The sequence below is a fragment of the Schizophyllum commune genome (genome assembly GCF_000143185.2).
Source record: "Schizophyllum commune H4-8 unplaced genomic scaffold SCHCOscaffold_4, whole genome shotgun sequence".
In the NCBI taxonomy this organism is placed as follows: Eukaryota; Fungi; Basidiomycota; class Agaricomycetes; order Agaricales; family Schizophyllaceae; genus Schizophyllum; species Schizophyllum commune.
In genome coordinates, this window is record NW_026089541.1 from 379,502 (window position 1) to 392,953 (window position 13,452).

The 13,452-nt window shown below is 57.6% G+C and overlaps 3 protein-coding genes across 3 annotated transcripts; 2 read left to right on the top strand and 1 right to left on the bottom strand.

The window, feature by feature from the left end:
• Positions 1 to 5,302: 5,302 nt before the first annotated feature.
• On the top strand, positions 5,303 to 7,373 carry SCHCODRAFT_02534593 (uncharacterized protein; the record flags this gene model as incomplete). The annotated part of the gene is made up of 3 exons (XM_050343572.1): positions 5,303 to 5,990; positions 6,038 to 6,210; positions 6,267 to 7,373. The coding sequence occupies 3 exons, from the start codon at positions 5,303 to 5,305 to the stop codon at positions 7,227 to 7,229; spliced, it is 1,824 nt and encodes a 607-aa protein (XP_050200894.1). The 3' UTR covers positions 7,230 to 7,373.
• A 298-nt stretch (positions 7,374 to 7,671) lies between these two features.
• On the bottom strand, positions 7,672 to 10,501 carry SCHCODRAFT_02746160 (uncharacterized protein; the record flags this gene model as incomplete). Its single annotated transcript, XM_003033041.2, has 5 exons — positions 7,672 to 8,031; positions 8,088 to 8,278; positions 8,342 to 8,999; positions 9,048 to 9,229; positions 9,280 to 10,501. The coding sequence occupies 5 exons, from the start codon at positions 10,499 to 10,501 to the stop codon at positions 7,774 to 7,776; spliced, it is 2,511 nt and encodes an 836-aa protein (XP_003033087.1). The 3' UTR covers positions 7,672 to 7,773.
• A 302-nt stretch (positions 10,502 to 10,803) lies between these two features.
• Positions 10,804 to 13,331, top strand: SCHCODRAFT_02617393 (uncharacterized protein). The gene is made up of 4 exons (XM_050344808.1): positions 10,804 to 10,887; positions 10,940 to 12,211; positions 12,261 to 12,445; positions 12,494 to 13,331. Exons 2-4 carry the CDS (start codon positions 10,945 to 10,947, stop codon positions 13,241 to 13,243), a joined length of 2,202 nt encoding a protein of 733 aa, XP_050200895.1. The 5' UTR covers positions 10,804 to 10,887; positions 10,940 to 10,944; the 3' UTR covers positions 13,244 to 13,331.
• The last annotated feature ends 121 nt before the right edge of the window (positions 13,332 to 13,452 follow it).

Consider the following 13,452-nt stretch of genomic DNA (forward strand, 5'->3'; position numbering starts at 1 on the left):
TTGTCATATACACGGACACGCTCGAAGAGCATGTTCGCGCTGTCAAAACCGTGCTTGAGGTGCTGGCGCGCGAGAAGTTCTATCTGGGTGTTAATAAGCTGCACTTCCTCGAGCCTGAAGTGCGCGTACTTGGGCGAATCGTTGATGCGAACGGCATTCGTGTCGATCCTGCCCGCGTTGACGAGGTCGCGAAGTGGCCGGTGCCTACGAACAAGAAGTTAGTTCGCGCATTTTGTGGCGCGGTGGGCTGGCTCGCCGACAATGTCGCCGAGATCGCCGCGCCCCTGGGCATTTTGCACGATTTGTGCGGCGAAACTCACCGATGGGAGTGGGGATTCACGCAGCAGCGCGCGTTTGAGGATTGCAAGCGGCTGGTGAGCGCGAGCAAGCGCGTCTCACGCCGAGGCATCACCCTCGGGCCGGATGGCAAGCCCACTTCGCGCGTTTGGCTTCTGACCGACGGCTCTAAGTCGTCTTTGTCAGGAGTAGTCGTTGAAGGGGAGGATTGGCGTACCGGAACGGTAATCGCGCTCTTCTCCGCGAAGCTGAGCACGACTCAGCAGAATTATCCTGTACATGAGATTGAGATGTTAGCTGGCGTGGAATCAATGCAGCGACATCGCGACTTACTTCAGGGATTCCACTTTACGTGGGTGACTGACCATCGTGGTCTCGTCCATCTTCTGCGGCAGCCAAACCTTTCGGGGCGGCAAGCGCGCTGGCTTGAGAAGTTGGGCGAGTTTGACTTCGAAGTCGTGTACCTGCCGGGCGTGGATAACGTGTTAGCTGATGCACTATCACGCATATACGAGGGCGACGCACCTGGAACACTGCGCTCTCCCTCTGAATATACATCCTTTGATGAGGATGGCTCTGTCGATTACGACGGTATGGACATTACTCGGCCGCTTGTGACCGAGCTTGGCGCCCTGGCAATTGCGCCAGAAGGCGGGGACGACGCAGCTCCACGCCGTGGTCGCGGTCGTCCGAAAGGCTCGACGAAGGCCTTCAACGACTGGGTTCGCCGACTCGCTGCGAAGAAAGGATCCGTCCGCTTGATTGTGGGCGATCACGCGGCGGATGGCGATTCTGATAGACGCGCGACGCGTCTGGAGGGGGGAGACGACCCGGTCGAACCTTTTGCAAGTGACCCGAACGCGTTTGAAGACGAGATGAGTGAGAAGGAAGCAGCGCAGAACGCGCTGCCAGCTCATCACGCGTTTGCTTCCGATCAAGCCACGCGAGGTGATGTCAGCGGAACATCACATTCGGCATCTTCCGAGTACCCCTCGGGTACCCGAGAGAACGCGCACTCGCGCGCTGTCGAAGACAGCCCGTCGTCGCCCGACGTCGGCAGCCCAATCACAGAGGATGCGAATATAGACATACCTAGTGCTGTCCAGATGTCGGAATCCGAACCAGAACACCCGACAGGCGAGACACCAGCCTCAGCAGAGGAAACACGTGTCTCGACCTCGGTCGGCGCGGAAGGTGACGAAGATAATGATATCGCACCTCCTAGCCTCACGGAACCTATCTTGACGGCTATACCCAATCACACACGGGGTGTACGCATTGAAGATTTGATCCGGGATAAGTATCAGGACGATCCGTTCTTTGCCAAGATATTGGAAGAACCCAGTCACTTCCGAAACTTTGAGGTGGTTGACGGACTCATCTTCCTGAAGCAGGACTCTCGTCGTCTGCTGTGCATTCCGAACATCAAGGAAAGTGGTCGCTCCGTGCGAGGACTCATTATTCAGGAAGCACACACCTTACTCGCGCATCTCGGTGCCGCTAAGGTTATCCCCGTGCTCCGTGATCAGGTGTGGTGGAAGACGCTGGTGCCTGATGTGCAGAAGTTCATCGCATCATGCACCACGTGCGCTTGGAATAAGCCCAGCAATCACAAGCCGTACGGGCTATTGAATCCCCTGCCGGTGCCTGGCACGCCTTGGGAAGCTATCGGGATAGACTTCACGGGTCCCTTTCCCGAGAGCGAGAATCACAATGGGACCTTCAATTACCTTCTCGTCGTGATCTGCCTGCTGACCGGCATGGTACATCTTATTCCGACGCGTACTAATGTGACTGCCAAGACTCTGGCATACATTATCTTTGCGGAAGTCTATAAGCTACATGGGCTCCCCAAGTACATAGTCAGTGACCGGGATTCGCTCTTCACGAGCATATTCTGGACTCACCTGCACAAGTTGATCGGAACGGAGCTGCGCATGTCAACTGCATACCATCCGCAGACCGACGGATCAACTGAACGGGCCAATCGGACAGTTGTCCAGATGATACGCGAATGCGTCGAGCCCGCTCAATCGGACTGGGTCCTGAAATTGCCGGCGGTTGAGTTTGCGATCAACTCCGTGCGCTCGGAGAGCACGGGGTATGCACCGTTCTTCCTGAATACTGGTCGCATGCCCCGCGCCATGATCTGGGAGGACGCACCCACGACGGAATATCCCGGGGTGCGGACTTATGCGCGCCGCGTCAAGCAGGCCATCATGCAGGCTCATGACGCAGTGCTCGCCGCGCGTGTCAAGCAGACACGTGATGCCAATCGACGCCGCATCCGCGCGCCTTTTGCCGAGAACGATCTAGTATATGTCTCAACTGCCAACATGAACTTCCCGAAGGGCCGCGTTCGTAAGCTACTTCCCAAGTTCATTGGACCATACCGCATCCTGAAGGATCTAGGCAATGAGGCCTTCCTTCTTGATCTCCCGAAGGAGTTGAAGCAGCGGGGAATACACCCGCGCTTCCACGCGTCTCTATTGAGAATTCATATTCCCAATGATGATCGGCTATTTCCGGGCCGCCTTGAGACTCAGGTGGCCGACTTCGGTGCCTGGGAGAAAGAATGGGCAATTGAGGAGATTGTGGGACATCACGGCAAGGGTGCTGATGCAGTACTCAAGGTGAAGTGGAAGCCAGGCGACATGTCCTGGATCCCGATCAAGAATGTTGCCACCCTCGAGAAGGTCAAGCAGTACCTTGAGGCGCTTGGCGTTGACAAAGCGGGTGATCTCCCGGCTGGATCTGAACCAGACCCCGGGGATATCCAATTGTATGTAGGGAATCTCGAACTCACGATCGAGCCTCGTGTTCCCGATGGCGAGATTCACGACGAATCGGGTAATGGGCTTAGCTGGGATCCCCTTAAAAGGGATGGACAGTCAGTATGCCAAACCAACTCCATTTCCTCTTCCTCTCTCTACATACATACTATGGATACTTCTACCTTACCTCCGCTTCCCAACTCTCCTTCCCCTTCGCCCAACGTCAACCGTGTCGGTACCCGTTCCCACACCAAGGCCAAAACGGCGCCGGCGATCAAAAATGGCAACAAGGCGGACTCGGTCCAACCGATGGATGTCGACCCACCCAGTTCCGAGGCCGCCCCGCCGGCACCCGCGCCCAAGACGATGTCGTCCGTCCTCGACGCCGCCGGCTCTGCCGCCTCCACTCTCATCGACAGCGAGCCGCCTGTCGACACCGCCGCCGCGCTCCGCGCAAAGGAGGCCGCCCGCGCCAAGTACAATGCCGGTATCATCGCCGACCGCATCCGCCAGCAGGAAGCCGCGCGCTCCGACGTCATGAAGCAACCCATCCCGCGCGTCAACGCCGCCGCCGACGCTGGTGCGGATAAGACCGCGCCTCCGTCCGCCGCCGCTGAGACGACGCCCGCCAAGCGCGCCTCCGAGGACGACGGCTTCCTCCTCGGCCGCGCCAAGCCACGTGGCCCGGCCCAATTCGCCCACCGCCGCATCGTTCCCATGACGTGGGAGATCCGCGGACGCCGCCTCGTCATCCCTATCTACGCGCGCAACGACCCTGAAGAATACCTCTTCAGTTACCGCATCCCACTCACCATCCTCGTCGAGTACATGCGCTTCAGCGACGGCATCACTGCTACTGGAATCCGCCACGACGTTGTTGAGGTCCCGTCCGGCTATGCCGAGTTCGTGGAAATCCTCCAGCGCGCCGACTTCGGCAAGCACATGTGCCCGATCGACCTCGCGACCGGCAAAGTCCGACCCATCCCCGACGAGCAGCGCATTGATCGGACCTTCTGGGTGCGTCAGATCCTCGACATCAGCAGCGGAGCGGCCGCGCATCGCTACATGGACGAGGTGGAGGGCAAGGTGCCCGAGCCCACCAACGAGGAGCTCCTCCTTCGTGAGGTGACGGCCATCGAGGCGATGCAGGGGCGCTTGTCGAACGCCCGCCGCCAGCAGGCCTTCGAGGCGAACCGTGCCAAGCGGCGCGAGGGCAAGGGGAACCAGTAGTTACTTACTACTTACTAGAGATCATCAGAACAACGGCTCGAAAGTTACTTACAGAAAAGGTTCGAAATATATACAAAAACAAAGACTCGTTTCTATTCTATACATACGTGCTACTTACTGGTTGCTACTGTACTTACAGAGCGCCTTAGAAGGCGCTGGAGGGGGGTATGTGACGCCTCGGCCTTAGCCGACGCCACGTGCTCTGCCTTCACCCCTCGCGGGGGTATTTCCTTTGGAGTTCCTTGAGGTTCTCCTGGTTTCTTATGACTCGTATATATACTCCGTGACTAGTTATGACTACTTACAGCTGTAGGTATAAAAGGGCCCTCCTCCAAGGGAGGAGGGCAAGGGTTTTCAATCGAGACTTCGTTACAGAGTAACCTCGTGGGAATCTTCTTCATCATCTCCGTGAGCCGAGCCCGGCCCGCTCTCCGCGTCACCGTACTCGCCTCACGCGGGAATCACGATTTTCTCTCAGGTATTTCGCTCTCACGATTCTCCTTCCAAAACAGGCAACAATATCTCGGTTTTCCGCGGAATCACGATTTGGTTTTCCGTTACCGAACAGGCCCTAAGATAGCCCGCGCTTCGCGAGTTGATCACCACCTCCGACCAACATTACCTCAGCAAACACGATCTTCCGCTAGTACTTCTGGACGAGGCTTCTTCATTCCGGAGGAGTATCTCTGTGCAGCTGAGGTAGGCTAGCTGGAGCGCCATAGGTGGCGAGTGCTGACGTATTCTCAGATACCTGCCAAGCGCGCGAGACGGCGCAGCTGCTGAACGCGATTAGTTATCGCTGCTCACTGCGCTGCGCAAACCAACAACCGCCTCGCCCACGTCGGCAATGGACTGTGGTCTCGGATTCTAGGGCGCTACCGAACAGCGACAAGGACTGGCACGTCGGTATCGTGCTCACTGAGCCTCGCGCAGACGTGACTTCATGGGCCAATGTCCCCTGCGACGTCCAAGACGTCCAAATATCCTCGGACGCCGATCACATGCCGGAAGTCCTGCAGCGCCTGCACAGCGGCGCAGCGTGTGTCTTCTACCACCAGGAGACGCGCATGTATCACGTTGGCATCGCATTTGCGGGCGACTCATTCCAGGTCGCGTACTACGACCGCGCCGGATGCGTCCTGTCGGGCCTCTACAACGTCCACGAGCATCCGGGGACCCTGGTACGCCCCATCATGGGTCTCTCATATCTCGACGACTCGTACCTCGGCAAAGACACCTCGATCGTCTCGCGCGACGGGCGAGAGTTCACGACCTTGGGCGGAGTCGAGATCGTGGAGTGCCTCTCCGCCGACAGCGACATCCTCAGCAAAGGGACGATCTGCTGGCGCTGCTGCATGCCTGGCTCTTCCGCGCAGATCGTCATCAAGAGCAAGTGGCGGGTGTTCGACCCTTACCGGCCCAAGGAAGTCAAACTCCTCCAGAAGGCGACGGGGATTGATGGCGTGGCGCAGCTTGTCTGTGAGGACGAAGTTCAGCACGCCAATGGTTTGCCGCAGGATACGCTGTGGCTGCGGGACGCTCTGCAGGTGCCCGGGCGCATCGCCATCCTTCGCGACCATCCACGGATGGAACTGCGCCGCATGGCCATGCGACCCTTCGGGCGGGGCTTGGAGGATTTCGTGTCCAAGGATGAGCTACTGGGTGGCTTCCACGATGCGATAAAGGTGCGTTTTTTGCTTTCTTCAGGAAACACTCGGTCTACTCACTGCTCGCAGCACATCATCGTCTGTACAAGGACAGAGGCATCCTCCACTGTGATATCAGCGACAACAATGTGATGCTGCGCAAGCCCGACGAGTACTTTCGATCCAGAGGTCTGCTAGTCGACCTCGACTGCGCCGTCTTCGTGGACGAGCGAACTCAAATGGGCCCGAAGGGTTGTAGCAAGGTATGCGCGGTGTGCGTTTGATGGTGTCGTGTACTGGCTTATACGCGCGCTTGTAGGGAACCCACCCCTTCATTGCCTGCAACGTCCTGAACCCCGCCCGCGCCGAGGCACGCGCTCCTTGGCACGACCTCGAGTCCTTCCTCTATGTCCTGATGTACATCTGCGCGACCTGCTCCGGCCCGTGCGACACGCTGCGCGAGGACTTCGACATCGACGACTCGCCCATGGGGCCCTGGCTTGCGGGCGACTATGAGCACAAGACGCGCGTGATGTTCGGATACGACGACGCTGCGTTTCGCGCGTTCCTCGACGAGCTCTTCGACCCGTACTTCAACGACCTGAAGGACCTGGTGGTCGACCTCCGCCGCGTCATCACGCGTACGCCACCGTTCCGGGCGGGCCATGACGAGGTCTGCGGGGTCTTTGAGAGGCGCATGGAGGCGAGAGTTGCGGCGCGCGGCGAGGGCGCGGCTGCCAACTCGCGCAAGGAGGGCAGCCCATCGGAGGGTAGCCCGTCCGCAGGTCCCTCGACAGGCAACTCCTCAGCTGGTGCTACGAGAGGCAAACCCTCCGCGGGCTCCTCGGCGGGCAGCTCCTCGGCGAGGCCTTCGGCGAGCAGCAAGCGGAAGTATGCCTCACGGGACGATCACGATGGCGATGGCGACAGCGCTGGCGGCCAGTCGCCGTCGCGCGGGTGCAAAGACTCGAGCCGGCCGATGCCATCCATCAAAGACTCGAGAACCTCCCTTTCATCCAGCGATGACTCGCGCGAGGCCGCTCTGGATAGCAGCCCAGTTCGCTCGAGCAGCTCCCTTCGCTCTAGTTTCTCCCTCCTTTCCTCTTCCTCCAGCGACCCATTTCCTTCTCTCGATGAATTCAAGCGCATGCCGCTTACCTCGCAATCCGGGTCCGCCGCGGTGTCTTCGGATGGAGAGCGTGATTATGGAAGAGAAGAGGATAAGTCCAGGATGTTCGTGCAGCTGATAACGCAACCCTCGAAGCGGCGACGAGTCGAGTGATAGCGCGCAAACCGCATCTAGATCTGTATATACCTGTATTTTGTGTACACCTGATCTCTGCACCCTCGTCTTACTCCCTGGATATCGTGCGAGTCTCTAACGTAGCAGGTCTCGCTCGACGTATTGATCCCACCAGTGAAGGACTCTCATGGCTTGAAAAAGACGGCTTAGGACGTAGATTCAGTCTTTCGTATGCAAGACCGCGCTTAATGATCGCCAAGACTGGTCACGATGTTATCCATCAACACGACGAGGAGCGTTGTGGACTGGAAAACGTCCCGTATAACTTACGCGGGAGGAAGAGATTTACTGAGGATATACGAGTCCTAGTAAGTCGGGGGACTCAGAGACATATTTATCGTCGGACTTAGAATACAAAGCGGAACACTCTAGCCAGAGATTAAATTCATGAATGACATTCGATACATCGTATTTGTATGCGGCTGTATGGCAGCTCTGAAGACGATCGTAATCTAAAGTCCAAGGAGTATGGGGTGGAGAGGGTCTTGCCTACTCCGCTGTCATCGCCGCCAACGCTGTTTCCTTAGTCCTCGGATGTGGTGACGCGCGTCGGGCCGGAATCTGCGGCGTTGGTGGATGAGGATGCTTTGGAGGCGGACTTGGAGGTCTTGGAAGCGCTTTTGGAAACCTTGGAGGCGGACTTGGCGGTGCGCTCTTTGCTGTCAGTGGCGCTTTGATTTTTTGACTTCTTCTGAGCACGCCCCGGATTTTCCGAGCATCCATCGCAAATCCAACTACTGTCCGGCCCCGTGATGAAGTCCTTCACGCATTCCCGATGGAACTTTAAGAAAAGACAGACTGAGTACTGAACGTTGATCCCAGGCTTCAGTAACTCACAATTTTTACGTCGCACCCTTGACCATTGCACTTGATCGAGCCAGGTTCGCCCTCCCTCACCTTTTTGAGACATTCGGTGCAGCCTCTCTGGTACAGAAATCCCGATTCCGAATCGGTAGCTTGCTCTGCGGTGCGCTTCAGGTTTGACTGCCGTGTTCCCCGCCTCGTTGTCGAACGATCCACAGTTCGTTCTGTAAAGGCACAGTCAGAATATATGCAAAACGGTCAAAAAGAGCGCAGTCATGATCACTCACTGGCACCAGTCCGGGTAGTCGGAGGGGAGCTCACGCCTTTCGAGTACTTGGTCGCCGCCGCTTGCGGCTGCCATGGCCCCTTGTGCACGTCAATTTCGGGAGCGTCGTCGCTAGGCCGGGTAGGCGGGGCTCCTTGGTCGGGTCGAACGATGTCCGAGCTCGAAGGCTTGGCACTGTCCACAGTAAAGCTCAAAGTGTCTTCTTCGTTACTCGAAGGGTTCGGGTGGTGAGGCAGATGTTCCGACGGCAGATGGGCGCGAAGATGCCGCTGGAGGACGTCTATGACATCCTGATGAGTGGGCGGAGGGTCTCTGCGCATGACAACCGAGCGAAGCTCGCAAAGGCAATCCTTCATGCCCGCGAAGTATGGGTGGACGTGGTCATCGAGGAAGTTGCGGAATATATCCGGCTCCCCGGGCTGATTCTGCATGATGTCCTTCTTCAGACAGCCGACGACCCGCATGTCACTAGACAACCACTTTCCCATCTCTTTTGACATGAGATCGAAGTCGTCGGTGCGCAGCTTGCCGTCAGGACCCTCTTGAAGGACACAGGGCCACAGTAGAACGTAGAAGAATGACTCAAGGTCATCGGCCACCGTAGGGTCCCTGTACTCGTAGCGGGTGAGGTATCCGCACGACATATGCGACGCAGGGCACTGTAAAAATATATTAGCTCGAATCATATGAATGAGCTGACGACGCACACTCCTGAGGCCCTTTGCGGCCTTATCACGCGCATTCTCTCCAATTTTCCAAGCAGACTCAAAATCGACCAGGAGTCCGCGCCTAAGACCGAACTTGTTTCGCTCGCGATCCTTGATGAGTATGTTCTTCTCGTGAATGTCTCCGTGTATGAAGTCGCATTTCTTGTATAGGCCGAAGTGACCTGCAAGAACGCTTCAGTTAGGGATGAGGCATCAATATGGAGCGACTTACCCTCGACACCGTCCAATACTACAGATAAAAGCTCGGCCGTGCTCGCAAAGGTCCCCAGAGGAGAGCCGTACTGCTCCATGACGAAGCGCACGTATTCCCGGACCTCGATCTTGTCCAAAACGTCCGGCGTGCATACTTGCGCGCGGAAGGTCGCGGTGGATGCATTCACTCCCATGCGCTTAACGTTCTCGTGACCCGCCAGAGTCGGAACATTAGGCACGTTCTTGGAGTTCGCCAACTTTAGGACATCAATCTCGTTATGCGCTCGGCTTGTGTCTATCCAGACGCTCTTGATGGCGACGTCCTGGCCGCCCTTGACCTTTTTGCAGTGCCAAACAACTGTCCCACGGCCGTGGATGCTGATGTGCTGGTTAAGCTGCTGGACGATGATGTACTCGACGGCCTGGACAGTGACGATGCGATGCCCGAGGTCGTCTCTCGTGATAGACATGTCGAATCCCAGATGAACCTTGGGCAGCAGGCTCAAGCCGGCAAGGGCCCAGAGGAACACCTCAGGCTTCGCGTGAATGTCGATGGGCCTGGAGCGCACACATCCGCAGCGATCGTAGCACGACAGGAACAACAGTTGCTGTATCACGCCGAGCCCGATGTGGTACAGTCGATTGTCTTGTGTGGAGAGACAGTTGAGTGCGCCATCATGCAGCTGCTTGGCTGCAGCTTCTGTATCTCTGGAGCTGCTCTTTATCTGTGCATCAGAATACGAGTTCTCCCATATTTGATCGAGATTGAGTGCGAGTTCGACAACATCAGGCCTACGGTCAATGACGCCACCGGGCAGTGTGTCGTTTCGGAATGCAGACGTCCAGTAGCGCTTGTCAAGGTCCTGCTGTAGAGAGGGCGGTAGGAGCGATCTGCATATCTCAAGGATCTCCTCGAAGAACTTGGCTATGGCCGGCTCCTGCGATGGAATAGAGAAGTCGGGTGCACGCGTCCAGCACTTCTGTACATCATCATACAGGCCCCGCGCTACACAGGCCCTGCGTAGACTAGCAGGCTTAAGCTGAGCAGGGAAGTCGTCCTTTGGAAAAAGAACCGCATGCAGGTCATTCACGCCCTTGACTATGGCGCCGCCCGAGAACTCGTTGGTGTAGATCTGCTCCATGTAGTCGTGATGACCGAGTACGTGGGTATTGAAAGGGTGTCGCGGAAGTCGTGCAGTGAGGTTGACTTGGTCAGGCAGCGACGAGCGCTTGATAGCCATTGGCGTGGTAGGTCGTCGTGGAAAAGGTTGGAGCATGTTATCCGTGAGAGCGGGAGCTGTTGCGTGGTAAGGTCAGTCGATGTCCGCGAAAAATAGCCAGAGACGCACCGAGAGCGGTTGATTCGGAGAAGTGTATTGCGCGAGACGGTGGAGGACCAAAAGCAAGTGCAGGACGATCGAGGATTGCAACCTATATCCCATCAAGGACATCGCGTGGCAGTCAGGTGATGACCACGAGGACGCAGCATCGCGAGCGACGCCACATGGAATGAGATTATGTAACGCGCATTTTGCATTGCAACTTGATCCCTGCCGCCATCATCCAGGCGCGCGTCTATCTGCAAAATCTCCGGTCTCCACTCTGACCTTTCTCCCTCTTGTCTAAGGTAATGACATCTATCATCTGTCACTCTAGCTTAGGGCTGACTGAGCCTCAAGCCACCATGACAATGACATCTCCGGCTCAGACGTGCAGTTCTGGAATCGTATCGACAACCCCTTCCGTCGCCTCTGCATCGTCAAGTCACTCGGAAAGTTCCTCCACGTCTATCTGCACCTTGCGCTCGCGCTTCTGCCCCGATGCAAAAGTGGTGTCGCGTCTCGAGAGAACGGCCCACGAGATCGGAGGCATAGTGACCAGGCTCATCCCTGACGACGCGCTCCCCGAACCGCTTAAGGATTCCTTCCTCTCTCTTTTCGACGTCCTCTATAGCGCAAATGATCGCAAATGGCTCAAGTACCCAGCCCCATCTCTCCGCGTCCATGCCGCCGCCCAAGCGCAGGAGACCGTGCAGCTTTTGAATACCATTGTCTACCGCTGCTCCCTGCGATTCCCCAATCAGCGACCGCCTCATTCATGCCGTCAGTGGATTGTGACCGAGAGCTCCAGGACGCTGCCGGATGGGGACAGCACGCAGTTCGTCGGGATTGCGCTCGTGGAGAGCGATCGCGTCTCAAAGGTGTCGCACTGGGCCGACGTTGTCTGCGATGTGCAGATCGCCGCGGATGCGGAGTCGATGCCTCAAGCGCTACGGCGACTGCACAGCGGTGCCGCAAGCGTGTTTGCCGCACAGGCGACTCGCATGTATCACGTCGGTATTGCTCTCGCGGGCGATTCATTCCAGCTCGCGTACTACGACCGCTCTGGATGCGTTCTTTGCGGCGTATTCAACGTCCACACGCAACCAGGGCCTTTCCTCCGCGCCGTTATGGGCCTCTCCCTGCTCGACGATTCTTACGTTGGAAAGGACACCTCGATCATCCTACGAGATGGTCGGCGCTATGTGGCCGTCGGTGGCGTGGAGTACGAGATTGTGGAGCTCCTTTCCTTCATCAGCGACATTCTCAGCAAGGGGACAATCTGTTGGCGTTGTCGTCGGCCCGATACAAGCGAGCAGTTCGTCATCAAGAACAGATGGGCAGCTCTGAGCCCGAGCTACCGCCCGAGCGAAGGCGACTATCTCAGGAAGGCCGCCGGGATAGACGGAGTGGTTAGTCTGGTCTGCGAGGAGGCAGTCTTGCGCCGCGATGGACTTCCGCAGAATACGCTTTGGCTGCGAGACGTCCTGCAGGGCCCGCAGCTTCGGAGAGTCTTTGAGGACCAACCGAAGATGGAGCTGCGCCGCTTTGTGTTGCAGCCGTGTGGACGGCCTCTGCAGGATTTTGAATCCAAGGATGAACTTCTCGGCGGCTTCGCCGATTCTATCGTAGGTGAGACAGAAACTATGCTGCGATACGCGGAGGTCTTACGTTCCTGCAGCTCATGAGCGGCTGTACGAGGCAAGGGGTATCCTGCACTGCGATATCAGCGACAACAACGTGATGCTTCGTGATCGCGGTGCTCCTCCTGGCCACCGCGGACTCCTCGTTGACTTGGACGCCGCTGCCTTCGTCCAATACGACAGCAAATCCGAGACGAACCTCGCTCCTATCTCTCATGACGTGGTACGTCGGCCGCATTACCTACCCGATAAGTTGCTGACCAACATGCAGGGAACACTGCCGTTCATGGCGTGCGAACTATTGCTGCCCCACAGCGCGGCGCCGCACGCGCCGTGGCACGACCTCGAGTCCTTCCTCTACGTTCTCATGTCCATCTGCGCTACCTGCTCGGGCCCCTCCAACACGCCCCGGCCCGACTTCGACATCGAGGAATCTCCCATGGGTCCCTGGTACACCGGCGACATCTGCCGCAAGGAGCAGGTCATGTGCGAGTACGACGACAAAGAGTTTCGCGCATTCCTCGACGAGCTCTTCGACCCGTACTTCGACGACCTGAAGGAGCTCGTCGTCGATCTGCGCAGCATCCTCACGCGCATGCCGGGCCTGCAGCCGTGCCACGGCCTCATCTTGGATATCTTCGACCGGCATATGAAGGAGAGGGAGGATGCGCGCGCGGATTCGGCGGCTGGCTCGCAGAGGGACGAGAGCCCTCCCGCGGGGTCTCCGACGGGCAGCAAGCGGAAGCTTAGCTCGCGAGACGAGCAACCGCCACCGGCATCGCCGCGTGATCGCGAGGGCGACGATGCGTCCGAGACGAGCTCTCTATCCTCATCAACGTCGTCATCGCGGTCGAGTCACGATTCGTCGCATGCGAGCGACGACACGGCACTCACTCAGGTGAGCTCTAAGGAAGGGTTGGAGAGGGCGAGGGCGGACGGCTCCGAAGAGGGCGTAGAAGAACATAAGGCTGAGGTGGCCGCGCGGCAGGTGACGCCCCCCTTGAAGCGGCGGCGAGTGTAGTGTTTACGTAGCATATATTCTATGTCTTACTTTCATGATCCTTCTGAAGCATTGTGTCCTAAAAATTTATCCTCTGACCGCGCGGTTCAAGCCGACTCGGCCCTTTCTACCAGGGAATGCAACAATGCTGTCGGTTGGTGGTGGTGGTGGATCCGCTAGTAGAGGTATTGGCTTTGCTGCCTCCTGCGTACTGGAAGTCCGCGTACGGC

Coding starts and splice junctions, on each gene's coding strand:
- SCHCODRAFT_02617393 (XM_050344808.1), top strand. CDS start 10,945: ATGACAATGACATCTCCGGCTCAGACGTGCAGTTCTGGAATCGTATCG. Junction 12,212..12,260: donor CTTCGCCGATTCTATCGTAG/GTGAGACAGAAA, acceptor ACGTTCCTGCAG/CTCATGAGCGGCTGTACGAG. Junction 12,446..12,493: donor CTCCTATCTCTCATGACGTG/GTACGTCGGCCG, acceptor ACCAACATGCAG/GGAACACTGCCGTTCATGGC.